This window comes from Eumetopias jubatus, unplaced genomic scaffold (genome assembly GCF_037043125.1).
Source record: "Eumetopias jubatus isolate StellerSeaLion01/CBP00866 unplaced genomic scaffold, mEumJub1_p1.0 scaffold_8, whole genome shotgun sequence".
NCBI lineage: Eukaryota > Metazoa > Chordata > Mammalia > Carnivora > Otariidae > Eumetopias > Eumetopias jubatus.
The window spans coordinates 82,991,380-83,019,070 of record NW_028274814.1 but is presented as its reverse complement, the minus strand read 5'-3'; the positions used below and the strand labels follow the sequence as shown (position 1 = coordinate 83,019,070).

Genomic DNA, 27,691 nt, shown 5'->3' with positions numbered 1-27,691 from the left:
CTGGGGAGACCTCAAAGCTCTTTACAGACATTGGTCGGATGGGAGCCTCCCAGCCCCAGGGCAGAGGAAGGAGGCAAAGGGCTCAGGACAGCCAGGGTAGGTGACGAACCCCAGGGGCCTAGACCAATCCCAAGTTCTGCAGACCCCAGGAAAGGCCTCCTCTCTTCCCCTAGTCAACATTTCAGAATAGGAGGGAAGGAAGATTGGGGTGGGGCGGGGAGGCTGGGGACGGCGCTGAAGCAGTGTAGGTCTGGGGTAAAGAGAACACCCCCCCGCATTCCCAGACCCTAGAAAGGCCCCATGCCCTGAAGGAGCCCACTCCCCTCTCCACACACAGGGCTCTGAAAACCCCCAGCTTTCTACCCTATTCCAGCCCCTCCCAGGGGAAGAAAAGGGGGACCCAGACCTGCCAGCTAAGATCTGGAGGGGGCTGAGGGAACCCCCCCAAAATGTATTGCTTAGAACCTTGGAGGCAAAAAGGATGGGGGAGGGCCCAGGGGCTGGCATCTCTGACCCTCCCCCCTGGGCCCTGGGAGGCCTCCAAGAAGCTCCCCTCTCCCAGCCAGCCATCTGGCCATGGGGCCGGGGCCAGGGGGGGAGCGGGGGCGGGGTAGGGGGAGTCCAGAGGCAGGGGGATGGGCACAGTGACCATCGGGAGCCTGAAGTTCCCCAGACTTGCTGCTGGGAAATTAAAGTGCACCCCAATGGGTGTCGGGTGGGGAGGGGCCCTTCCCCCAACCCCACAATCTCTGGCATTTGGCCTTCGGGTGGGTTGTCTGTTCCTCAACCTCCATGCTCCCTTGGAGCAGATGGGGGAGCCGGTCCCGATGGATGGTGCTGATGACATCAAACACTTTGGACTCACTGAGGACCTGGGAAAGAGGGAGAGGTCTCGGTGCTCTGATCTTTGCCTTATCTCCAGCCTGACCTACCTTCTCCAAGTCCCGCCAGACCCCCCACTTGGTCCCACATACAGCTGTGCAAAAAATGCCTGCAGAGGGTGCCCAGCCAAGGGGGGCGGGGGGGGTGCTGCTATCAAAGTCATGTGCAACTGACCTCACAGAGTCCTGCGTCCTGGCCGGGCCCTGTTCCCCAGCCCTCACCAAGGTGCTACAGAGGCTGGCTGCAGCCTTGCTCAGGCCCTCCCTGTTCTGAGGAGCTACCTCCTTCCTTCCTGCTGGGACTGGACAGAGGGGTGGAAAAATTTCCCTGCTTCCCACTCACGCCCTGGCTCAATTATATGTTCATTTCCTCCATTTTCCTCCCTTGGAAGAGGGAGGGAGAACCTCATATCCACTGAACCCCAGAGATGACCCTTCAAAGTTGCCACGTCAGACACCCAGCTCTCTCTACTCGCTACAGAATCTCAAGACCCTTCCCCCTCCACCACACAGGCTCACCTGGGCCAGCCCCAGGCTAGTCCAGATTCCCATTCTGGTTGTGTTCGTCCTCGGCAGGGGAGGGCAGGGCCTCTTCCTCACAAGGGGACAGTTCGTCAATGGACATCTGGTTGGTGATGCCTGCAGAGGGACATTTAGGAAGTTGGGACCAGACCAAGAAATATTTTTCCCCAGAACACCAGGAACATGCAGAGAAAGGTAAAGCATTCTCATGCATCCTCCTGCCTTCAAGATGAGCTACATTCAACCCATGCCGACTTAGGGAGAGCCTCTCCAGCCTTCCTCCCCAGCCTTGCTAAAATTCACAACCTTCAACTCACACATAAAGGAAGAGATTTCCCAGCCAAGGCCACCAAGTTACCCAAATCTACTGCGGCACCATTTACAGACCACAATATGCATGGGGTCCCTTGGGCTGTGGAATATGGCTGTTCCTATCTTCTCTCCTGTCCCTGTTCTAGAACAGTCCGGGCCAATCAGCTAGACAGTCTTTCCTGTGATCTTACTTTAGTCTGATCAGTTCCATTCTCAACTCTTGAGAGTCAAACAAAGGGTTGCTCCAGGGCTTTAAGGAAAATGGACCTGCTACTGCTCCATCAGCCACCCTCCCCACAAGGCCTCATCCCCCACCCCCGCCCCCCTGGGTCCAACGGCACCCACCACTTGCTGCCCGTTCCTTCCATTTCTGCTTGTTCTCCTGAATGTGTTTGATCCAGGTAGAGCGGAAGCTGACCACATCAGGGTTGGGGTCTCCCACTTCCACATCCAGAGAAGGCTGGCGCCACTGGAAACTAAAGCAGGCCCCCCCCCCCCAACTCCAGAGGTGAGACCCAGCCCACTCCAGAACTGCCTTCACAGCCCTCAGAGTGGCGTGGGGATGGGAGACCAGGAGGTGGCTTAGGGAGACTTATCCTCCCCCTTTCCCTCTGCTGGGTACCCCAAGTCCGTGCCCCTTTTCCCTCAATTTCACCCCTTCCTCTCCACACCTTCCCTCCTACTAGAAGGAAAATAAAAACGAGATTAGCAGAAAGGCAATAAAGATAGAGCTAACGAAGAATGGGTGAAGGGGACCCCAGGGGCAGATCACACCCTTCGGGCCCCATTCTCCCACCCCTGTGTGTGACGTGCAGCAGAGCCTCCCGCGTTTTGGGTAGCCTGCTTCTCCACCACCCCGAGAGAGCGATCAGTGCTCTCTGTGAGTCCCCCTTCCCTCCCCCAGAACCAGGGGACCTAGCTACCCCAGCCACCCTCACCTGGGCTGGTTCTTAGACTTGGAGTCCTCATCCACCAGGGGCTGGACACTCTTCTCGGCCACATCAGTCAGCACAGAGAAGGTGGGCTCCACGATGAAGTCGATGAACCCTGCGGTGACGGGGGAACACGATGGAGAGGTCCCACCCGGAGGGCTGGGCAGAGGGCCCTGCATGGCTGGAACCCCTGGCTTCGGGTAAGACGGTGACGCAGGCTGAAAAGTTCCCGGTGGGGACAGCCTTTGCAACGATGTCTTTGTGACCCCACCTTTGCACCCCCAGGCCTTCCACCCAGGACCCCATGCCGCAGCACAGGCTCACTCCACAGGCAGACTGGTTTTGAGGGATGGAGACAGAGACCCCTGGCCCCGGCCCAGAAAGCATCCTGGCCCCTTCCCAGGTCTCTCCGCCCAATAGGAAAGGCCACTCACCGATCTGTGACTGTGCCACCAGAGTGGAAGTACGATCACACAGGGGAGAGAAGGGCAGGCCCAGCTCTGCCTCCTTGTCGCCCTGGAGGGGAAGAGAGGGCGGGAAAGCTGGAGGGGGTGTCTCAGACTACCGGGGGCCGGGGTGCAGCTCGGGGCGGTCCGGGGTTGTTGTGGGAGAAGAGGAGTTTTGGTGCCCTACACCTGGAGATGGTCATGGTATGCAAATGGAATGCAACCACAGTTAAGCTTTCAGGAAAATGACCTCTGATCCCGGGGCTTCAGGATCAGGGCAGAAGCCGCAGGGAGCTGAATAAAGATCTGGAAGCAGAGTGGGCACCTGGAGAACAAAGGGGAAGGAGGGCAGGGGTGGGTTACCTGGCGAAAGAACTCCTCCATGAGGGCCTTGGTCCAGCGGCTGTGAACCGACCACTGCTTGGTTGGGTGGCTGATGTCGGCAGCATGGAGCAGTAGAGACAGGGCCTTGGACTTGTCAATCCTGGTCAGAGCGGGTGGTAAGGGAAGGGAGACTTATCCTTTAGAAGGAAACCTGGACCATTCCTAACTTCCCATCACAAGCCCTCAGCGCCTTGCAGGGAACTTCAGCCAGCCTCTGAGGCGACGCGCACACACACGTGGGGGCGCACACAGGCGCCTGTAAGTGTGGAAGCAGTCCAAGCTCTTAGAATCAGAGGCCAGGGGTTCAAGTCCCCTCTGTACCTATCCCACACCAGCTGTGTGATACACAGCAAGTTACTTAAAATCTCCATATTCCACTTTCCTCAACCCTAACAGGAAATACTAACGGGGGCGCCTGGGTGGCTCAGTCGGTTAAGCGACTACCTTCGGCTCAGGTCATGATCCTGGAGTCCCGGGATCGAGTCCCGCATCGGGCTCCCTGCTCAGCAGGGAGTCTGCTTCTCCCTCTGACCCTCCCCCCTCTCATGTGCTCTCTCTGTCTCTCATTCTCTCTCTCAAATAAATAAAATCTTTAAGAAAAGAAAAAGGAAATACTAACAGAATCTGCCACATGGAGTTGTTCTGAAAATTAAATGACACACAACATTCAAGTATTTAGTAGAGTGTCTGGCACATAGTAAGTGCTCAGTAGATGTTATCTATAATCATCATCATCCTCCTCATCATCATTATTATTATAAGTATTATCATTATTCCCCAACAATGCCACATTGCACACTGCCCCCACAGAGACACTGTACGTGAGCACACACCTTCAGGACCCCCGCACACAGTCTCTACTCCCTTACACACATTTCTACCCTCCCGCCTACTTTTAAGCAACAGTCAATGTAATCGTGGCATTTGTTCTGTGCTTTTTCTCCTTTAACCTCACATGACTCTCTCACTAGCCCTATTCACATAGGACCTGGTGGCAAGTTGTGGCAGGGAGACCTCTCATTCTCACACGGCACAGATAAGGAAACGAGTCCAGAAAGGCTGCATGATTTTCCCAACATTCCAGGGTCGGGCTGTCCTGCGGCAGCAGTGAGAACACCCATTTCAGACTCCCAGCCCGGTGTGCCCTCCAGCAGACCTGCAGCCCGGGCCGGGTGCAAACCCAGGCCCATGTGCACACATCACACACACACACACACACACACGCCGGATGCAAACCCAGGCCTGTGTGCACACATCTCACTCACACACACACACACACACGCCGGATGCAAACCCAGGCCCGTGTGCACACATCACACACACACACACACACACACGCCAGATGCAAACCCAGGCCCCTGTGCACACATCACACACACACACACACACACACACACACACACGCCAGATGCAAACCCAGGCCCCTGTGCACACATCACACACACACACACACACGCCAGATGCAAACCCAGGCCCATGTGCACACATCACACACACACACACGCCGGATGCAAACCCAGGCCCCTGTGCACACATCACACACACACACACACACACACACACACACACACGCCAGATGCAAACCCAGGCCCCTGTGCACACATCACACACACACACACACACGCCAGATGCAAACCCAGGCCCATGTGCACACATCACACACACACACACGCCGGATGCAAACCCAGGCCCCTGTGCACACATCACACACACACACACACGCCAGATGCAAACCCAGGCCCGTGTGCACACATCTCACTCACTCACACATACACACACACACACACACACACACACGCCGGATGCAAACCCAGGCCCCTGTGCACACATCACACACACACACACACACACGCCAGATGCAAACCCAGGCCCATGTGCACACATCACACACACACACGCCGGATGCAAACCCAGGCCCCTGTGCACACATCACACACACACACACACACACACACACACACACACACACACACACACACACCCTCCCGTGGAGATGGACTCAGACACCTGGAGCCAGGAGAGTTTCTACATCCAGGTAAAGGCCCGGCACACCAGCTACCCATGAGTGTGCCCCCGCTTTACACAGCTCTCACTCTGACCTCGCCCTGGCCACACCCCACCAGATGCCACCTCTCCAGCTGCTGCAAGGCTGTCTTCATGCACTTCACTTGCTGGAAATGGCAGGACATGTCCGTGGCCAACACCATCTCGATGACCAGGGCCCGTAGCTCTCTGGATGGACAGAACCAGAAAAGCAATCAGCCCCCACAGCACCGATGGGCCGCAGGTCCAGGGAGTGGAAAGAGAGGGTCAGGGTGATGGGGGGCGGGTCTCTTCGGGATGCCCACTCCTGCCTTCAGCTCACACAAACTCATCCTTGGTGAGGTTGATGAAAATGTTCATCTCATCATCCTGCATCATTCGGAAGACAGAGCTGATGTGGTGATTCTCCAGCACTGAGCGATCATTGTACAAGATGGCACATTCCGACCTGCAAAGCCAAGGGTCATTGCGTCCAGCCCCCTGTACGTGGGGACTCTGGCAACCTCCCCCACTCCCACTGGGCCCCTCCTGCCCCTGCCACATCGGCACCCCTCACTTGGTCTGGATGTGGAAGCTGTTGGTAGTGCCCGTGTGCTCATAGTCGTGGATGGCTGCAGCGAAGATGATGGCTAAGACCTCGATCTCCGACAGGCAATGCTGGGGAAGAGAGACGGGATGACAGGGGCCTCCCCCTGCCTAGCCCTGCCCAAAGACCTCCACCCCAGGCTACGCCCCTCAGCCGAGCCCTTCCGTTCTTCAAGGCCAGCTCCTGGGCTAAGATGGCCAGGTTTCTCAGCTCCCAGAATGGTGAAATACCCCCCTTATCCCAACCTGAAACCTTCCTGCTGTATCCCAGCACCCATTCCCAGCACTGCCCATGACGTTATGGTACACCCAGGAATTCTCTAGAGTAAAATCTGACTCTGTAAAGACTCTGGGATACCAATGGAGAGGAACCAAAAGAGACAAAAGAAAATGGGAGTATAATCTAGACTTCCCAGTTCTGCAGCCATAAGACCCTAAATCACAGAATGATCTCCCGGGACACCTACCACCATCCCTGTGCGGAGCAAGAAGCAATGGACTGTCTGGGTAACATCAGCTGCATGGATCTGGTTGTGGTAAGGGTTCTTGTACTTCCCATAGCCTGTCTCCAGTGCCTCCAGGAAAGTCATCAAAAACACAGTGGGAATCTGCAGTGGGAGGGAGAAAATCGAGCTACAGGGAGGATCTGCAGGAATGGCAGGCAGCCGAGGACTGAGATCAGCAACGCCATCTTTCTTTAGAAGGCAGCTTGGCGCAGGGAGGAAAGCACCGGCTCTGCAGTCAGGTGGACCTGGGCTCACATCCTGGCTCCACCCCCTGCTGGCTGTGTGACCCTGGGTAAGTCACGTGCCTCTGATACTTAATCGCAGAAGATAATACCACCTCCTTGAATGTAATGAGATAAGTACAAGGCATTTAGTAAGTGCTCTCTACAGAGTAGCTATAATTATTATTACTTCCCTGGAGCTTTTTAAGAAAAGAAAACTTCCCTCCTATCTTCCAACCATCCCATCCCATCCCCAGTCCAATACCATGGAAAGGGGTTCAGAAGCAGGGGAAAGAGTAAGAGGACCTAGAGAGGACCCTTCCAGGCAGACATGGGTCACCCCCTCTAAGAAGGCCTTCTCTGTACCCACTGCAACACACACACACACACACACACACACACACACACACACACACACACACACACAAGCACCAACTACTGTCAGTTGTCTCTGTATATGCCCTTGCAGTCTGTCTGCCTCCTTTAAAGGCTCAGGCTCCCAGAGGGCAGGGCTGGTGTCTGCACCAGTCCCTGGATCTCCTGAGGCTGTGAGGAGAGCAAGGTTCAGGACTTGGGGAAGCTTCTGTAGAGATGAGCAATAGTGATGAGACAGAGAAGATATGCCACTAATCAGTCAGACCCTAACATCTCCCACCCCCACCCCGGAGGGCTGTGCCCCAAATACAAGGAATTTTAGAGGACCATTTCCATGACAACTGCCCTTGCTTCTGCGTTGCCATGGTGTCCCTGGAGGGAAGGGAAGGGACACAGGGGAGGAGCTGGGTGCCCAAGAAGGGAATGTGGAGCTTGAGAAGGGCGGCTCCAACTGGAATCTCTGCCATAAGTAAAGACTAAAGCAGTAAGTGCCCCCCTCTCTCCAACTGCCTTGGAGCAAGGCGAACTGGGGCTGGGCCAAACCCAACCTGATGCAGTTATCCTTGGGGTCCTCCAAAACCAGTCCTTCCAGGTAAGGAAGCAGAGTTTAGGAGAAGCTGGTATCTGGAGAATGTCTGAGAACCAGTTTGGAGAAACATGAGCTGGGAAAAGTCTTAGGAAAAGGAGGACCCTGCTGTTCTCTGTCCTGGAGAGGGCAGGACTGGAAGGAAGAAAATGAAGCTGCGGAGGGAGAGGCCTCAGGAAGGCACTGAGGAAAATCTCAACTGAGCATCTCAAGAAAGTTCTGGAAACCTTCTCGGGAGTTGGTGTAAAACGAGTTTTGTTGAGGAAAGGCTCACACGCACCAATAGTCTACTATGGTAAAGTAGGGGCTGAGGATGGCTGGGTGATTTTCCAAAGCCCTCTGAGAAAGGGCCAAGTGGACTCCTTTGACCTCCCCCATGGCCCATTCGGAACATACACATTTTCCTCTGCTCTAACATCTATGTCCACCCCCACCTAAGTGCTGACCAAACAGTCCCATTGCGACTCTTCAACCCCTTCACCCTCCACTTCCAAGTGTGGTTTTTCCACATGAAAGTGGTTTTTTCCAGCCCCTATTCCCAAAAGACACTCCCTCCTGGCCCAGAATCTGGAGAGGACTTCAATTCCATATTCTTCATGGCCAGCCAAGCTGAAGAGCAAACGGAGTTCGCACACCCTCCCTCCCCTCATACAGCCCTACCCAGCCTTGCCAAGAGCCGATCCTCTCCATAAAACTCCTCCGACAGAGACTCTGAGCTGAGGGGGAAGGGAAGGAGTGACCAATTTTATCCCTTCCTCCCCGCTCCTACACGCCCCCCCCCCCCCCGCCCCACGAAACAAATGGAGAGATTCTAGTCCCAAGGGCACAGGCTGACAGCATCTGGACTCTAGGCCTCGGGTGTCCACAGGCAAGAGGCAGGACAGCTGAAACAGGGAGGTGTGAACTCGAGCCAGCCTGGAAAGGACAAGTTACGGGAAAGAAGCAAAGCAGGACAGAATAGAATCCTAGGCTGGACGGTTGCAGACCTAGAGTCTTCTGGAAAGCAATAAATGAAGTCAGAAGCTCAGGATGGAGCAAGTGACAGAAAGGCTGGGCAGGTGGGCACGGGGAAACTTCCCTGACAGTGAGACTGAGTGCGGGAGCCTGTGCTTGTTGGCAATTGCTTGTTGGCAATCTTTTAGAACAGGAATGATGGGAGTGGAGACCCCTGCCCAGGAACAGGGGAAGGATAATGCCCAACCTTAAAGCGGCTGATGAGGTTATGCCGAGTCAGTAACTCAAAAACAATGGTCCTCAGGGCGTGGTCATCTGCTGCCCGGTTCAAGGAAAAGACATCAAAGCACCAGAGGTCCAGGTTCTGTGGAGAAACAACAGACTAGACAGGGAGACTCCCAAGGGGAGCTTCCCAGTGCAGCAAGGGTTGCAGTTAGACTTCAAGGAGGACTTCCCAATGTTTACAGAGACCTGGGAAGCAGGAAAACAAAGACATGGTGATGTGGGCCTTTTTCTCCCCAGGTATCTCTCAGTGCAGGGGAGACAAAAAGATAGGAGTTTGCCTCTGGAGTGGGCAAAATGTCGTTTTGAGCAACATGGGGATGACAGTTAAAAGGGAAGGCAAAAATCACCCCACACAGAGTTTGAAAGTCCCAAAGACCATTCCTTCCCCCAACGTTCTCCTCTTTCCCGAAAACCCACGGCTCACCTTGAGACAGTTGAGGACCACAGTGGAATAGGTAGGGCCCACAGAGGTATACGTTCTCCGGAACATCCTAAGGGCAAACAACGAAAAGAAGCCCACCTATGAAGGTCTGGGAAGTGGGGTCTGATCAGGTGGGGCTGTGGGGATAAGCTCTGGGCGGGGGGGGGGGGGGCACACCACTGGGGGTCTGGTGGGGTCCCGGAAGCCCAGGGTGCCTGGGAAACGTGGACACAACTAGAGGCAGAGGAAGGGTGAGCAGGGGCAAACCTCACCGTTCCACGAAGATCCCAGCCTGCACCGCATGCACGATGCTCCGGAACTTGGGCTTCTCCTCTGCACGGCGGCCTTTGGCCCGGGCCTGCTGGGTGAAGGTGGAGGCCAGCCAGTCTCGTACCTCCGAAGGCACGGCATCTGACCGCAGCTCCTGCAGCTCGTCCTCCGTGTCCAAGATTTGCCTGAGGCCCCAGAAGGGGAGTCACAGAAGAAAGACAGCAGGTGCTTCCACAACCTAGGGACGCTGAGCCCAGCCACACCCCACAGCTCAGGAACGCTCATGCCAGGTGTCTCCCTTCTCTGACCCTCCCCTTCCTTTCTCTCACTATGTTTTTGGTGGTGGTTTTTTTTTTTTTTTTCTGTCTCTCTCAGGCCACCACTAATGAAACAGGCCACTATGTGAGGTAGTGAGCATCCCAACTCTGGAAATGCTCAAGCAGAAAATGGAATAGATACCACACGTCAGGGAGGCTGAGACCAGCAGCACTGTCCAACGGAAATAAAATGCTAGCCACGTAGAAGTAATTTTAAATTGGTTAGTAGCCACATTAAAAAAGTAAAAAAAGTAAAAAGAAACGGATGAAATTCATTTTAATGATAAGTTTTCTTTAACCAGATACACCCAAAATAGTATCATTTCAATGTGAAGTCAATACAAAATATAGAGAGATATTTTACATTCCTTTTTCTCAGTCTTTGAAATCTAGCATGCATGTTGCATGTACCTCCATGTCTCAGCTCATACTCGGGCTCAATGGCCACACGTGACCAGTGGCTCCCATGCTGAGCCGCACAGGTCTCAAGGGATTCCCCACTGGTGAGAGGGTTAGGACTACATGAGCTTTCTGGTCCCTTCCAGCTCTGAAACAGTCTTCTCTCCTTGATGCCTGTGTTTGTCTCTATCTCTGCAAACCCCTATCTGTTCCTCCGCCCCTTTATCTCTGTGATATTTCCACCTACAGCTCTTCCTCCCTGCTCTGGCCCTGTCGCAGGTCTCTATCTCCAGCCTTCTGTCTCACTCCCGTCCCTGATCACTGTGGCTGCCCGGTGTCTTCCTGCATGCACGGGTCTCTCACCGTGTCTCGTCTATGTAGACAGCCTCCAGCAGAGAAGCTGTGTACTCCAGGTTTTTCTTCAGCTCCTCAATGTTTACCTCCCCGTTCTCTAGCTGCTTCACCATGTAGCGCAACCTGTGGGGGGTGGGCACAGATGGCGTGCTTAGGCGCTGCTACCTTGTCAGGAGAGCAGGACCCCCCTCTGATAAGGTGCCTCAGTCTTCCACAAATCGGTACTCTCTCCAACAGGAAGAAGAATCGCAGCTAGTGTGTTTCATCCCCGACTCTTGCCACCGCCTGTATTAAGTTTATCTACCCCCAAAGTTTAATCCCAGGCTTTTTTCTGACCCCACCATCCCCACCTACCGCTCACCTCCCCACACCTCCCTTCAGTCAGTGTTTCCTGAAAACTCTTGTTCAGACTGCCCAGGCCCAGCAGGATGAGGCAGGTACAAGCCCCTGGGTTGATGTTCTGGGAATGATCTGTTTCATAGCCTGAATAACCAAGAGCTGAGACTGCCAATTCCCCCCAGCAGAGTGAGCCGTGGCGTCAACAGCAATCAAAAGAGCCCCCAAGATGCTTCCATTACATCCGTTGGTCATGGCAGGGAAGGGGGGCGTATATGTCCACAGCCTCTCTTTCCCTGGCAGGGATGGCGAAAACACAGAACAAAGACCAATGTGAATGCTCTCGCCTGGCCTCACTCCATTCAGGCAGAGCTAATGGATTATGATTCCAGAATCCATCAACCAGGACAGAGCAGAATTAACCCCTGCCTCGCTGACGCTGTGCCCAAGAGAACCTCTGGCAACGTGTGTCTGTACCCATCCCCTACCTCTGCCCCGCAGCAGCTTCCCCCAGAGACAAAGCGGTGGGGGGTGGGGCCAGGGGTCTCACTCACTCGATGCCCTGCCTGAGGGGACAGTGCCTCATCTTTTGCACTCATGAACGCTGGGGGTCAGTGAGGAAGTGGGAGACTTCTTAGAAGTCTGGCGAGTCCGGCCCAGGCAGCCACAAAGCACACAAAACTCTCTTGACTTTGGTGATTCTAAAGAAAGCAATTAAACATTCCCCTCTCACTCTTTCCCCCAGCCCTGCCCTGCCCTACCTAGCCCCCAGCTGGGGGTGACGTGCGGGCCGGGACAATCCCCCACTGAGAGGGGCTTCAGAAACCTAAGGTCACCCTATGAGTCAGGGAGGAAAAAAGAATGAGTCAGGGACCAGAGGCTGAAATTAGCATCAGTTCCCAGGGACGCCGGGGAGGGAGAACAATGGTACTCCTGAACAGAAGCAACTCCAGAATCCTGGGGTCTCAGCAGCTTTGGAATGGGGTGCCAGAAAGAGTCAGCCCCAGGAAGCATCGCGGGCCAACTCTCCTCTCAGGGGCCAGCAGTCCTGCCGGAACAGTCTGAATGCAAATGGGGCAGAAGGGCAAGGGGGGAAATGGGAGGAAAGCAGTTGTGGGGAACACTGCAGCCTCCTCAATGGGTGATCTTCAAACCTCACTTCTGGCCTCTCTGCTGCACCGGCTGCATGTGCAAACAGTGGTTGTTGGACAAGAAAGTAGCCGGCTTCAGTAAAGCTCTGCCCCAACTAGGGCTTCATTAGGGATGCGGGCTAGAGGCTAAACAACATAATAGGCTTTCCAGCCAATGAGCTGGGAAGGGGGACTGACCAGCATCTCCCAGAGTGCTGACCCAGAGGTGGCAGAACAAAGAGGTTCGCTCCACCTTTGGGGCCCGGGCACAAACCAGGGCTTCCCTCTCCGGGTTGGTCCCTGTGGCCAGGGAGCCTCAGATCTAGGGGTCACACAACCCAAGAAGAAAGAAAAGCCTCTGGTCCCATCTCTCTCCCAGATTCCTACCCCAGCCCTCCTCATCTTCCACATTGGTCAGCCCTTAAGAAAACCCAAACCTAAACTCACCAAAGTTCTTCTGCACTCTCTCCCGACCCACATCTTGAAACACAGATCCCAGCACAGGCTCCCAAAGTGAACAGCCAAGCCCACGGGTGCTCATTTGCATGTATTCGCATAATCATTAACAATGCTGCCAGCTCTACATTTAAAAAAAAAAGTGATTTATCTCAGATCATCCTCACAATGGGCCTAGAGGGAGGGTGGGAGTTGGGAGGAAATGGCCACCCCTATTTCCAATGCAGAAACCAAGGCTCCGGGCCACAGTTCTGGAAGACAGGAATCCTGGATTCCAATATATCACTTCCAGGCCCTGAGCCCTTGGGCAAGTCACTAATCCTTAACCAGTATGTCTCAAAAGGTGGCCTGTCGACCACTGGCATCAGAATTACCTGGGATACTTGTGAAAAATTGAGGTTCTAGGCCTGGGTGCACACCTACTGAACCAGAATTTCTGAGGGTATGATCCAAGGATCTGCAAACACATTTAACAAACACCCAGGATATTCTCATGCACATGGAACTTTGAGAACCTTTCTTTTAGGGCGCCTGGGTGGCTCAGTTGGTTAAGCGACTGCCTTCGGCTCAGGTCATGATCCTGGAGTCCCGGGATCGAGTCCCACGTCGGGCTCCCCGCTCAGCGGGGAGTCTGCTTCTCCCTCTGACCTTCTTCCCTCTCGTGCTCTCTATCTCTCATTCTCTCTCTCTCTCTCAAATAAATAAATAAAATCTTTAAAAAAAAAAAAAGAACCTTTCTTTTAGAGCCTCTGTTCCTTCCTCTGTAAAACAGTGAAGATGATGATAAACCACCTGTGAAGGGCTGTTAATAAGAATTATTATTTATTTTATAATTTCTTTTATAAATGAAATAATGTATGCAAAAGGCCTCACACATAGAGTGCGGCTCTATAAACGTGATGTGAATTGGAATGAACTGACCAGCATCACACTGGCCCCACCTAACTCACCCCTCGTGGCCTTCAAACCAACAAGCGCCTGCCTTCTCCATCCCAAGGTCAGGTGGAGAAGAGTGAGTCTCGTTTGCATGGAGGCTCATGACTGGGAAGCCCCCTAACAGAGAAAATGAGACAATGAAAATGGCCATGATCTCTCCTTCATAATGACAAACCTCATTTGGGCCACACAACCACCTGAGGAGGGAGGTTAAGTGACTGGCCCAGGGTCATACAACTTGTCCATCTCAGTCAAGTGGGCAAGCCTACAACTCACACTGCTGGGGCCTAACTGTGCCCCGCACACCAAAGGTATTGGGCAGATAGGGCTCAATCATGTAATTCGCTTGGAGAGAGGCTGGAGCTCATTCCATCACAGCTCCTCAGTCTGTTGTCTCCCCCAGGAAGTGCTGGTGTCTGTCAGCTCATAGTAGACTGTGAGCATCTTGATGGGACTGACAATGACATGTTTATCCTGTTGCTGTACTCAGAGCACATAGTATGTGCTCAGCGAATGTCCATGAAATAAAAGGGAGGGGCACCTGGCTGGCTGAGTTGGTTAAGCATCTGACTTCAGCTCAGGTCATGATCCCAGGGTCCTGGGATTGAGCCCCACATCGGGCTCCCTGGCTCAGCAGGGAGCCTGCTTATCCCTCTGCCCCTCCCCCTGCTCGTGCTCTCTCTCTCTTTCTCTCTCTCTCACATGCTCTCTCAAATAAATAAAATATAAATAAATAAATGGGAGTAGGGGCAGATTAATCAGGTGGGGGGCTATCTGCCAGAGCTCACAATGGAGATCTCTGAGGCAGGGTTTCTGAAACTCTAAAGGAGAGCCTGCGGAGAAGAAGGAGGCTGTGGCTGGCCTTCCACACAACCTTCCCTCCAAATTCCTCCTGCCTCCACTTCTAGACCCTGCTCTTTTATAGCTGCTTTTGAAATCTGAAGCGAACATGATCCAGACACCAGAGGAGTGGGGAGGGAGGGAAAGATTAAAGAATAAATTTGACAAATGGGGAGTCCAAGAAGGGGACCTGGACTCAGGCAGCTGGAAGGTTCCAGGTGCTGAACGTCACCCTCCTGAAGTCCTCTAACTCCCCCACAGCCCCTCCCAGCCCGGCAGTGGCCTCTCTGGTTCTAAAGTCCTTCAGAGTTAGGATCTCCCCAGACCCACCCACAGTCCCCCCTCAGCATTCTTCTGCAAGAAGTCCTACTTCCCCTGCCCATGCACAGGTCCTCATCCAGGCCTAAGGAAAACTGGAAGCTTCTGCAACAATCCTTCCACCTCCACCCCAGCCCTGTTTCACTACACCCACTTCTTTCTCCTTTACCCTTGGCTGCTGCACCCCAGGAAAATCCTCAGACCTGACCCCTGGAAAGCACCAGTCTCTCCCAGCTCTAGGCAGCCCGCTGAAAGAGAAGGCTCAGGGTAGTAATAATCCCAACACCCCAGAAGAGTTCAGTTTCCCACCAGTTCGTTTCTTTGGGCCATCACAGCTGATGATCTGGCAGTTTCCAAAGCCCCCTGTACTCCTTCCAGCACCCATACTCCTAAAAGATCACTGTAAGTAAGGGGCTTAGGACAGGGCAGCCTCAAGCCAAAGGGCTAGGAGTTGGAGGAAGAATCCAATTTCCCTTTGGGGTTTTAAGATCAGATGAGGAGATTTCAGAGGAATGTGAGGTCCTAAGGATGCTGGGGTGAGGAAGGAGAGAAAGGGGGGTAATCAGGGCTAAGTCACCTGCCACAGGCAAGAGGAAGCAATACAAAGGAAAGGGAGACGGGAATGGGAGGAGAATAAGGGGAAGGGCAAGATGGGGGGGGCGCTGGAGAAGTGGACACAACATAGAGGGGCTGTCCAGTCTTGATCCCTCCCCTCCACCAAACTACTCGTGGGGACCCGCAGCCATCTGTCCTCCTCCTACCCCCTCCCCTCCTCGCCCTGGTGCCTACCTGAGGATGGGGCCCTGAAGGTGGCTCCTCTGCACAGGAACAGGGTTTGCCATGGGAATCAAAGTGTCCTACTTCAGAGGATCAAAATGCCGCCCCTGGGGTCCCCAGGGCCCCCCGGGGGAATGACTCCCTCTTTGACCCAACTTCCTCCTCCAGGTCTCAGCAGAACTGAGCTACTGACCAAAGAGAACCCTGGGGAGGGGCACAGGAGGGGCCTGGCTGGAGGAAGAAGGGAGGGATGAGACAGAGAGGCAGCACACAGCAACTGGGTGAGAGGCCACGGGAAAAGTTTCACATCTGAATCAGACCGAAAACAAGAATCTGTTCTCAGAAGAATCCCAGAAAGGACAGAAATAGCACAGTCCAGCCCCTTGCTCTGAGGAGGTGGGGCTCCTCTTTGGGGAGAAGGGGTTAGCAGAAGACTTAAGGGTGCAGGGACAGAGGCCCACCCTGAATCTGATGTGGAGAGGCAGTCGGCCCTGGGAGGGGAAAGGGCCCTGCAAGGGGGGCTGGGCAGATTCAGCTTCCTCCCACAGTCATCTTCCGGGCCCATTTTTCAAAATGAGCTTTAGCCCACCTGAAAGGACAGAAGCCAGACAGCAAAAGAACCAGAAACCACAGGGGAGGGGCTCACTGAAGCTGGGGTTCAGGGGATCCTCACTCAGAGACTGGCTCAACAGAGAGGGCAAGCCCTGCCCAAGCAGTGAATGAAAGTCGGGAGGACTCGCTCAGAGAAACCGAGAGGTGGGGCAAGTTACTCTCCCACGCCCAGCCCCCGTTTCTCATCTGGAAAACGAGCACTGCGGGATAACTGGGTATTAACTGGGGAGAGGCCAATCCAGCCCAGAGGAAGAGGAGAATTGATGGAACGGCCTAGGGCGGGCCTGGGGACTAGGACCCCCCTCTTCCGCCTCCAGACTTTGCCCTCGCTCAAGTTGGGGGACAGATGCTGGCCTCTGCGGCGCGAGGTGGACGTGCGCATACAGCCCCAGCCCGCCTCCGGATTGGCTGTGAAATGACGTCACCAATACAGGCGCATTGGGGCCGCGATTGGTCAGCTGAGGGGCTGGGCGGGGCTAAGGAGGAGAGCTTGGGGGGAAGGCGAACGCGTTCAGTGGAGAGTTCCGCGCCACTGCATTCTCCTTAATTTAGGGTCTAGGGCTGAGGATAATGTGGAAATGAGGAAAGGGGACTCGTGGGGCTGAGTTTGACAGGAGAGAGGGAAAAGAGAAGAAACAGACCAAGCACCAGGATTTTATGACGGGAAGTCTTCCTCCCCACCTCTATCCCCCAAAAGCAGAGAGAAATTAAAAAAGCTTGTCACTGTGCCAAAGCCTTGAAGGATTATAAACAAATGAAGTTTGGGAACCTGCTGTTTCTCAGCTTCACTGAGTGCTGGGACAAGTGGAAGTGGGCTTAACAGCAACGAGAGGAATGAAGTTAAACATCTACAAGTTGTTTTCTAGTCCTGGTAGCCATGAAGCAGGGCTACTGCAGATTTTGGAAGAAAGGAAACCCTCCCTCTCTGTGTCCATCTCATTCTCTCTGCGCTCCCAACACACACACACACACACACACACACACACACACACACACACATGTTGGTTAGGAAACCCTCCCTCTCTGTGTCCATCTCATTCTCTCTGCGCTCCCAACACACACACACACACACACACACACACACACACACACACACACACACACACGTTGGTTGTTGTTTTTAGAGAAAAGGCATTACAGCCCGAGTCGGAGACCCAGAACTGACACCCAGGGGATGAGGGACAAGTCATTGCCTGTTTTCTGGCCATGCCTGCTTGGAGGGACAGGGATAGGGTAGGAGTGGAGGAAGGTGGTAGCCGGCTGCATACAGCCTGAAACACCAACAAACACCAAGCCAGGGCAGCTCCCCTCTCTCCCCTGACTCCAGGCCCTGCCACCTCAAGCAGGCACTCACCTCAACCCTCCTACCAAAAGGTGGAGATTTCTTAGACTAGAAAAGCTTTGGAGAGGATATTTTGTCTATCCCTCTGCCCTCTTGCCCAATAGAACCAAAAGCTGGTTGGACAGATGACTGCTTACCATCTCACCACACATACGTACCTGCTGCATCGCCCCAGCATGCATTCCAAAAGTGCTCATCCCAGTCTATTATTATTATTAACTGTTCCGAATAAGAAAGGATACTGGCCAACCACCAGCCCTTCCTGGGGTAAACAATTTCACACATATCCACTCACCCGTGCATCTACACACATACCACATCTCTGTCCAAGCTGGGGAGACTTCCCTGGGTGGGAGGCAGGACGGAGCTAGGATGACCCCAGCAGAGTCCAGCATGGATCTGCCTTTAGTCTTTAAATTTAGTTTAAAAATAACAAGGAGCACAACCATAATGCCTCCCTCCCAGGCCCATTCCCAGCATTCCTCACCTGCCCTGAAGAATAGGAGTTGGGATAGGGAATGAACAAAGGATAGAAAACCCTGCCTCTGGTCAGCGAAGAGAGGGGCTGGGGACGGGGGAGTAGGTGGGAGTGGGGGGTGGAGGTGTGGGGTGTTGGGGAAGGGATTAGCCAGCTGATCTCAAGTCTCCAAAATCTCAGAAATTGAAAGAACCAAAGAAGTCACCTAAGTCCAATGGAAAGAGGACATGAATTAAAATCGGGAGATTTTGCCTAGACTTTATCACTATATGTGACCTTGGGCAGGACACTCTGAGGTCATTTCCCTGTCTATAAAATGGGTAAGCAATATGTGCCTCACAGAATTCGCACAAGGATCAAATGAGATCACGTGGGAGCACCTTGGGGACTATAAACTGATGCATGAATGCAACAGATTATTCCTTCGCCCAACCCTTTATTTAGTTTGTTCAGCAAATGGTTGCTAAGAGTCCTCCATGAACAAAGTCTCCTATGCCCACCCTGTACCCAGGCCCTCTGGTGTGGAAAAGCCCTAGCCACCCTGCCGCCACCAGTCCAGATGTCCAGGGCTTCTCCCCGGCTCCTTATTCCACAGGGGCCATGTGGCCGTGGAGGAAGAAACTGGGGAATGTGCACAGCATGGGGCTCCAGAAACCAAAAACAACCAGCTCTCCACCTTACCCAAGCCCTGCGCTCCCCTCACTCCGCTGGCTTCCCATTGCTACACAAGCAGCCTCGGTTCTGGCAGTGGCGGGGGTGGCTCTGGAGATAAAAATAGCCCCCCTGGTGGCAGAGCTGGGGTGCCATCCTGGGAGGCGGCAGGCCTCGGGTTGACATGGCAGCAGTTGTAAGAGATCTCTAGGCACTGGACCGAGGAACTGGGTGGAGGGAGGGTGGTGGAGGATGGGGGGTAGTGTGGGAAGAACAGAAACCAAGAGAGCAGCAGGAGGGGAGGGGGCAGGAGGTACTTGGGGGGGGTAGGGAGGGAGAGAAGAGAGATTTGAACGATGCTGAAGGCTGAAGAAGGTCTAGGAAGCAGAGCGGCAGGGGTGGGGGACTTGGCTCCCACCCATGCTGTGTCTGAAAGCAGCTCCCCCTCTGCCTCCTGTCCAGAAGCTGTTTCTAACAGGTGTTCCTAGCAACCGCCCAGCACAGCTCACATCAGATGAGGCAGAGGGTAACCTAAACAGCTTGAGCCTTAGCCGGGACTAAAAAGACCCCAGATATCCCGGCTCCGAGCCTAGCATGCAACTGAGTCACCTCTCCCTCAGCCTCATACTTCAGCCCTAAAGAGAAGGAGGAACTGGGAGGCGTGGGCAAGAAAGTCCAAGGAAGGCTAAGGAGAGAGGAGGCTCCCAGGACCCAAGCCAGAAGAACTCTCTCTCTGGTTTGCTTGCCCACCCCTCTTCTCCCCCCACCCCCACACTGTTTAATTCTGCTCATTAACCACCTCCACATGGACCACCCCACCAGCCCTGCAAACCACATCCCAGCAGATGTTCCAGCAGATGCCCTGTGTCCAGGGGGCCTAGCAGATGTCGAAGGCGGCCTGGGATGGGAAAGGGAGTTGGAAGGTTGGCAAGGGACTGACTGCAGGTGTGATGGGTGTGGACCAGTGCAACTGGGGTCTGGTCCCAGCCCTGCCCCCAAACCTTACCAACTACCTCTGGGCATCAGTCTCCTCCTCTGTTACATTTTATGGTTCTCAGATGCAGTGCCCGGGTTGGAGGCACTAGGGAAATAGGATGCCTGGGTCTCAATTCCCTGGTTCAAGTTCATCCTTTCTGACTAGCTCACTGCTTCCCCAACTCATCCCTAACCTGATGCTAAAAAGGAGGAGGGTGGCTTTCTTCTCTATCACAGGAAGGTCACATTCTAACCTCCAGGAACTTCCAGGAAGTTCTCCCACATATCTATCTTTATTCCACCTGCTGCAAACAAGACAACAGCAAGTTTTCTTGGCATTTCAAAAAAACAGAAAGGAGAACAAGCAGGACAAAGAAGTCTTTCGGGTGAATCTGGTGTGATCTGATTTATGGTGTTTCGTTAAGACTGGAATTTCTAAAGCCACTGCCTAGTAGAGATACAGTCGGGGGTTTGGGAAGGTTGGCAAGTGTGTGCTCACTCAGCCCAGGCCCCAAGAAGTTTCCAAACATGGTGGGCATCAAGAACGGTGCCATATTAGATATGCAAGAGCTGACAAACAGGGGAGCGGGGAAGCCAAGGAATAGCAAGGAACGGAGAAGCTTCTCTAGCCCCCAGGTCTTGCCTGCCAAAAAATCACAAAGCCCCCTGGAAGCCACGCTCCTTTCCCAAAACCAAATGGTGCCAACACCAGCTGTCAGCCTAATCATGCCCCTGCGGCCACAATAACTATTTGCAAATCTGACTTCTCTTTGCAGCTGCAGAATCCGCTGACCCAGGAACCTGGTGGTATCCAACAGCACCACCTGAAGCTCCCCGCTTCTAGCTCTTCTCCCAGCCCCACGCCCCCAGGCCTCTCCCTGGGTCTCCCCTGCCCTTTCCCCACCAAGCCTGCTTCTCTACCACAACCCCATCACAGCTCCCTCAGTGGACTCCTGCCAGGTCTGGGAGGCTGAAGTAGAATCCTAACCTGATGTTTGCTTCCCCCGACCCACATGGATGCAGCAGGAGCTGAGGGGAGAGGAACAGCTGCAGGATGCGGGGGGGGGGCAAGAGCACAGGCATTAGGGTCCTCCCCACACTGAATGGACAACTCGCTTTCCTCCTTTTCCCTTCTCAGGAGCCCTCCTTCCCCCTTAGTTCCCAACTTTGCCCCACTCAATAGCCCCAGGATGCTCTCCCAATTCCCGAGGATCATCAAGTCTTCCTCCCTTAGGGCACAATCTCATTATCTAACAAGTTCCAGACTCGGGGGCGGGGGGAGGGGGGGGGCTCACCTCAACCCCACCTGCTGCCCTGGTTTTGTCCCTTTTTCTCTGCTCTTGTCCTGAAGAGAGTTGGAAAATAGCTACTCAACCTCCGTACCTGAGAAAATCAGCCCCCTGAGAGCCGAAGACAATTACTTGGCTTCCTCCCCAGGGGAGCTGGGGGGATGAGGTCACTGAGGAGGCCAAAGAAAGGCCTTGCAGAATACGGCGGTGGAGGCGGGACTCCTCAGGCTGTCCAGAAAGGCGCCTGCAGCCCACTCACCCTGCACCACCACCACCCCCAGCACCGGGGGGGGGGGGGGGGGGGGGAGGGAGGCCCCAGGGATTTCCTGGCTCCCGGCCAAGGGGAGAAAGGGGTAGGGGCATTGAAGGCCAGAGAAGCCCAGTGGAAAGGAATAGGGAGAGAGGAAGTGGGACAAGAGAGAAGAGCAAAATGCAGCCCAGCAGAGAGAGATGGGAACAAAGGAGGAAAGGGACAGAGGGAAAGGATGTGAGAGCAATCAAAGAAGAGGAAAGCAGAGGGAGCAGAGAAGTTGGAAACAAACCCTCAATGATTTCTTTAAAGACTCCAAACAGAGGGAAAGATGTGTTTCAAGGTTCCCTGCTCCTCCACCCCAGTCAGATGAGGGTGGCCAAAAAAAGAGGGCAAGGTAGGGAACAGCCACTCATTTCTTTGCCTTCAAGAGCTCCCTAGACAGCGGGCAGGTGGAAGGGGGTCCAGACAAGTCCAGACCCGTCCCCTCCCCTCCTGGCTCTCTCACCTGGCCTTCCAGGACCAGTGCGTCCCCAACCTACCTCACCCTCTTCCTGGCAAAAGTGACAAACACAACCTTCCACTGTAGAATTTCCCCTCTCAGTCTTTCTAACTGGCCTCCTGGGGCTTCTGAGCAAGCAAAGTGATATTTGGGTTCTAAGGGACTTTAGAGATTCTCTAAAATAAGGTGTGGCATACCTGATCACATCACCCCCAAGGCCTAGAAATGCAGGATAAATGCCAGAGGAGAGTTTCTCCAGTGCTCACAGAACTCACCAACGGCAGTCCCTGGGGCTGGCCACACCCACCAGCATCTTAGAACTACAATTGCTCTATCCACTGGGAAAAGAGATGATAGGAGTAAGTCCTTCTCTTTTCTTTTGACCTCAGTGGCCCACATCCTTTGTAAAACAGCCCCACTCAGCCTGCTAGTCTCTAAGCTCAGACACCTGTCTCACCCCCTCCAGACAACCATTCATCAACAAGACTATTCCAAATCACGTCCCAGACTACAGGACTTACACCTATTAAGTAATTCATATTCCTCCCTCTTGAATTTTTATTGTTCTCCCCAACCAAGCCAATGGTCCCCCATTCATTCCCATTCCCCCGCCTCTTCACACAGAAAGCTCTCCAATGCTGAGAGAACTCCAGACTGTATCATTTCAAAACCGCTTTCAGAGGCATGATCTCCAATGAGGAACTGAGATTCAGGGAGACTACATGACCGTCAAGATCACGCAGCTGGGGGCGCCTGGGTGGCTCAGTTGGTTGGGAGACTGCCTTCGGCTCAGGTCATGATCCTGGGGTCCCGGGATCGAGTCCCGCCTCGGGCTCCCTGCTCAGCGGGGAGTCTGCTTCTCCCTCTGACCCTTGCCCCTCACATGCTCTCTCTATCTCATTCTCTCTCTCAAATATATAAATAAATAAATAAAATATTTTTTAAAAAAAGATCACGCAGCTGGTAATTGGCAGCATGGGACCTCAAACTCGAATCTCCCACCATCCCCTCTGCTCTTCCCCTCTCACCACACTGCCACTCTCGTCCCCTCCAGCCACCTCTTCTGACCAGAGGCCTGTGACATTCTTCCTTTGGTCTAAATTGATGTCCCCTCTCTCTGCAGCTCCCTTTTTTACCCTCTATTGTCCAGAGATGCCCCATTCAAGGCACAGCTGATGAAAGAAATGTAAAGACGGAAGGGAATGATGGGGGAGGGGGGATATAAAACCCAGGGAGGAGACATTCCCTTTGCCACGGTTGGAAATGAAAGAGGAAGGGCTGCTCCGTGGAGAGAGGCACAAAAAGTCATCTTGCCAAGCAAGGCCTGGGAGAAATGGTGCTCCTTTTTCTCCAGAGATCCAGGGAACCACAGTTTATCTTGCCGTCTTCACAGCAGCTCCACAAACATATGCAGGAAAAGGGGGAACCGCTGCACAGCTTTCAAAACCAGTGAGAGCCACAGAAGATCACTCCGTGGGGCATATACAAAATGAGGACAAAGGTGGGATGAATCAGTCAGTGAGGCACCCAGTCCAGTCCCTCAGCTTCTTCCTCCTGCCCATTTGATCTCCCCGGGATTATAAAAAAACGTTGGTGTGTCACAAACACATAGACAAAATCACATATTATCCCATTACCTAGACACACACACACACACACACACACGCACTCACATACATCATCTCATTCATACACAGAGCAATCTCAGGTATTCGGGTAAGTGCAAACCTTCCCAACATATTTATTATCACACATGCCATTTATAAACCTGAAAACAAAGAGACATCATCACAGAGCCCTGACTCCACGCGCTGTCCCCCACCCGCACGCCAACCTTCACCCAGACACATATGTATACATGTCAGGCATTCACGATTTCATCCTGATACGTCTCATTCACACGTCCAAATAATGTCTCCATATCCTCTCTGTAACTCCTTCAGTTCTGGGCTCTGTCCTGAGGTCCTCAAATCCCGCACTTTTTAAACATCTCCCTCTCAAAAAACACCACCACCTCCTTTTCTTCCACCTCCATTTCCTGCTACCCCCCCGCCCCTGCCCACGTACAGGAGCACACATACCACAGAATCAGAGACAGAACTGGGCTCCGTGACATATACGTGGATACTCATTAATTCATTTGTTCATTCCTTTATTTAACAGCATTTCTTGAGTGCCTATTATGTTTCAGGTACCACACTAGACTCTGATGAAACAAAGATGAGCAAAAAGAACCCCCAGCGGGGTCCTTGCTCCAGCTCAGCTGAAATGACCTTGAACCGCAGCTTAGGACATAGAGCCTAGATCCTGGGAGTCCTGAGTCCCATGTGAAGAAAGGAGAAGAGAAAGGGATTGTGTTTATACTATCCCAAAGGAAAAGGGAGGTTCTGTCTATAAAATCCCAGGACAAACTGGGGCAGAGGGAAGAAAGTGATGTTTGTACTATCCTGGGAGAAAGAGAAAGAATTCATATATATGCTTTTCTTGGGTGTGTAGGCCCCCCCACCAAAGGAAAAGATTAGGCAGAAACCGAAGTGGTACAGTTTTACTACTTGGATGGGTGTAGCAAAATGAGGAACAGGGTGCCTCACCCACTCTCTACTCCACTTGATGGATTTGAACCAGATTATGCAAATTCAGAGGAGCAGGGACTCTGTCTACTTTGTCCACCACCATACCCCAGCCTCCAGCACATCACCTGACCCTCAGGAGGCACTCAGTTAATAGTTGTTGAATGAATGAATGAGCTAAGGATGGCAAACCAATCTCTGTTCACAGATTTTAATGACTCACAAAAGACACAGAAAACTCCTTGCTCCTGAGCCTCCCCTACACTCCTCAAGGCCCTCTCGTCTCAGAGAAGGGTAGACAAGCCAGTCAAATCTTTCATCTTAGGGTCAGAAATGCTCATCCTGCTCAAACCATCATCTCCAGACTCCCTATTCCAGCCTCTCTCATGCCTCCACTTCTGAGTCTGCTTAGTTAGAAAATTTTTCCTGCTAGGTAGAGGTGAAATCCCATAGCCAGAGACTCTTCAGCTTATATGCTCCAGATTCTGAATTAATCTTTGGCAGAGTCCTACTGTGGGAAACAGGATTCCTGGAGGCCCTTCCCAGGAAGAAATTGCCCTGCAAAATTATATTAGTATGGGCTTTTTAACCAGAGGCAAAAACACCAGACCCGGGCTCCCTGAAGACAATCTAGATGTCCTAGATTAGAAATTAAAAGGATAGTTGGGGGGCGGGGGGGATAGAATGTGTTGTGTGGGGGAATCAAGGCCTTTATATATATGTCTTCATTTTTATTCAGTACACAGCCATGAGATAATCGTGCGCATCCCCCTATTCCCATACTAGAGCCTCCCCAGTATTCAAACAGAGCCAAATCCAGTAAGTCATCCACTGGGGATCTACCTTTATATCAACATCTTGCTCTGCTTTGAAAAGTGAGGTTGAGAATCTATTCCTGGTGATTAATAATATGGAAATGGGCCTTTTCTGGGTAAGTTATTACATGCAGCTAGCACTCTTAAGGACCAGACTGCTGAAGTAAGTGAAGACCGGAATAATTTAATCAATAAGATTAGTGATCCTTGTCCACCCTGATCTCCTGTAAGGACATCTCAGCTAATGCACTAGGTAGGGTCAGCTGCCTCTACTCCCTTCTTTCCCTGGGTTTCAATGCCTCCTCTGGGGATCCTCGTCTCTCACCACTGAGCACTTCTCATACTAAAGGAAGAAATAGCAATTTGCTTCCAGGAAAGACTTTTGGTTAGAAAGGTATGGGAGACAGTGAAACAGGTACCTGGAATGGAGGCAAGGAAGGTATATCATGGGGAGAAGCCATCCTGGGACACCTTGAATTCTCTCATTTATAAGCCCTGAGCCCCCTTCTTTGTCTTTCCACCACTTCCTTACCTGCCACCGCCCCCCCTCAGCTTAGTTACCATTAACAGAGCATCGTTTTCTATCAAGAATCACTCAGTGCTCCTCCCAATAAAAATCAATTCAATCCGGTTTTCCATTTCTTCATCCCAGAACTCATTCCAAGGCTGCGCTTCAGAGAGCCCGGCAAATTGCAATGGCTAGAGGCAGCAAAGGACAGGAAGTGAGAAGCACATTTGGATGCCAAGCCTGGTTGCCCACTGGGCCTCAGTTCTCCCTAAGGCCTCACGAAGCAGCTAGAGTATAAATCAGACCCACCCACCCAATATCAAGGCGTCATCTTACTACCACAGGTGAAGTATTTTAAAAACAAAACAATCATTAGCATCTATCCATCTCCTACCACCATCTCTCCCTCCACCAGAACCCAGAAATGGAAAGCTTCAGCGCTCATTATTGAAGATAATGGCGGAGGAACTGGGTTTTGGGGCTATGGTTCCTGCATTGCCTCACTGAACATCTACAGCCTCTTTTCCTGGGACCATTGGGAGTCATATCAGGGAGAGGGGCACCTTCCCTCATTCTCTGATTAAGAGTCAACAGACTGCAGAGGTTACCAGATGGCGGCTGACTGGGCGAAAAATGTGCTGCATGGTTTGTCTTTGACCCACTCCTCTCCTTCTCTGAGGAACAGAAAGAAAAGTTGCTTCTCTCCCCTGGGACTGGAGTATGGGACACCTGAGTCCCTCGTTTCCCTATTTATCCAGCAGCACTGCCCCCCCACCCATGCCCTCCTCCTACAACAAGAAAAGATGCCTCAATGTACTTGGAGATCCTTGGGAGACCCTACAGCAACAAAAAGGTTTTGACAGTTGCCTTGCCCCTGTCAATCAATCTTTCTTCACCACCACCACCACCACCCCAGCTCCCAGGGAGGGGCTCCACCCCAACTCTTCCAGATCCCAGCCAGGACCCCCAACATTACTGTGCACAGTGGGTTTCCCGGCCCCAAGAGTGATGAGCAGCTCAGGTATGGGGCGCCCCCCATCCCCACCCCCTGAAAGATGCAGGAGGCAGAAACCACCAATCCCAACAGAGATACATATGACCCACAGGTTGGCACAAGTATCCCCATGCACTAGATCTGCAGCTGTGTGCAATCACTCTACATACATCTGTGTGTCCCACGGACACTCATGCACACACATGTGATGTGTGTCTCACATCTGCACAACCCTGCACACGGATACGTGTGAGTCAGCCTGGCACCTCCTGAATGCTGCCCGTCTGCAGCCCTGCCACACCGCACATAGTGTGCCGCCTCTCCGCGCTGCGTGTGTCACCCGGGGGTCCACAGGCACAGGCACATCGTTAGCTTTGCAACTCCTAAACCCGCTCCAACCAGCCGGCTTGCTCCGCACATGCCTTGCACATGTGGCCTGGCCCTGCGTGTCAGGGCAGCTTATTTCCTCGCACCAGCCAACATGAGTGCGGGAGAGAATCCACGAGCCCGGCTCCGACTACCCGCCCCCCCCCCCCCCCCGCCCCAGACTCCCGGAGATCCCTTCCCCCCACTCCCGGCCGGGGACTCACAGAGACCGAAGCTTAATCCACATCTTCTTGCTGGGGGCTGACTTCAGCTCCAGCGGTGACGGGCAATCCGACTCCAGCATCTCGGGATGGCTGCGGGGGGACAGCTCCATGCTCAGCCTCTGTCTGTGGAACGGAGGGAGGAGACGGCACCGCGGCTCAGCCTCAGCCCGGAGCCGGGAGCCCCTCCCCGCCCACCCCAGCCCCTTCCCACCTGCGGCTGGCGCGGACCAGCCAGGCCGGTGTCTCCGGGCTCGGCCCAAGCTGGCAGAGCTGCAGTTCCTGCGGCTCCTGCTCTCGCGCTGTCCAGCCGAGCTCTGGCTCCCAGTCCGAGCCCTCCGCGCCGCCGCCGCCGCCGCCGCCGCCGCCGCCGCCGCCGCGCTGCCGGGGCCGCCTCCTCTGCTCTCTCCTCCCCCGGCCGGCCCCCCTCCCTGCGCTCCCTCCTTTCTCGGCCTGCCGGCGCGTCTCTCACTCCTCGCGGCCCCTCCTGCCCCTCCCCGCCGAGCGCCGGGGAGCCGGGCGCACACGCAGA

General features: G+C 53.6%; 1 protein-coding gene across 1 annotated transcript; it reads right to left on the bottom strand.

The window, feature by feature from the left end:
- Positions 1 to 645: 645 nt before the first annotated feature.
- Positions 646 to 27,272, bottom strand: PDE1B (phosphodiesterase 1B). The gene is made up of 15 exons (XM_028125602.2): positions 27,163 to 27,272; positions 10,803 to 10,916; positions 9,726 to 9,908; positions 9,457 to 9,523; positions 8,995 to 9,111; positions 6,573 to 6,713; positions 6,077 to 6,177; positions 5,843 to 5,968; positions 5,608 to 5,709; positions 3,457 to 3,577; positions 3,082 to 3,163; positions 2,654 to 2,762; positions 2,061 to 2,191; positions 1,401 to 1,520; positions 646 to 872 (listed from the first exon to the last, which is right to left on the bottom strand). The coding sequence occupies exons 1-14, from the start codon at positions 27,270 to 27,272 to the stop codon at positions 1,417 to 1,419; spliced, it is 1,608 nt and encodes a 535-aa protein (XP_027981403.1). The 3' UTR covers positions 646 to 872; positions 1,401 to 1,416.
- Between the last annotated feature and the right edge of the window lie 419 nt (positions 27,273 to 27,691).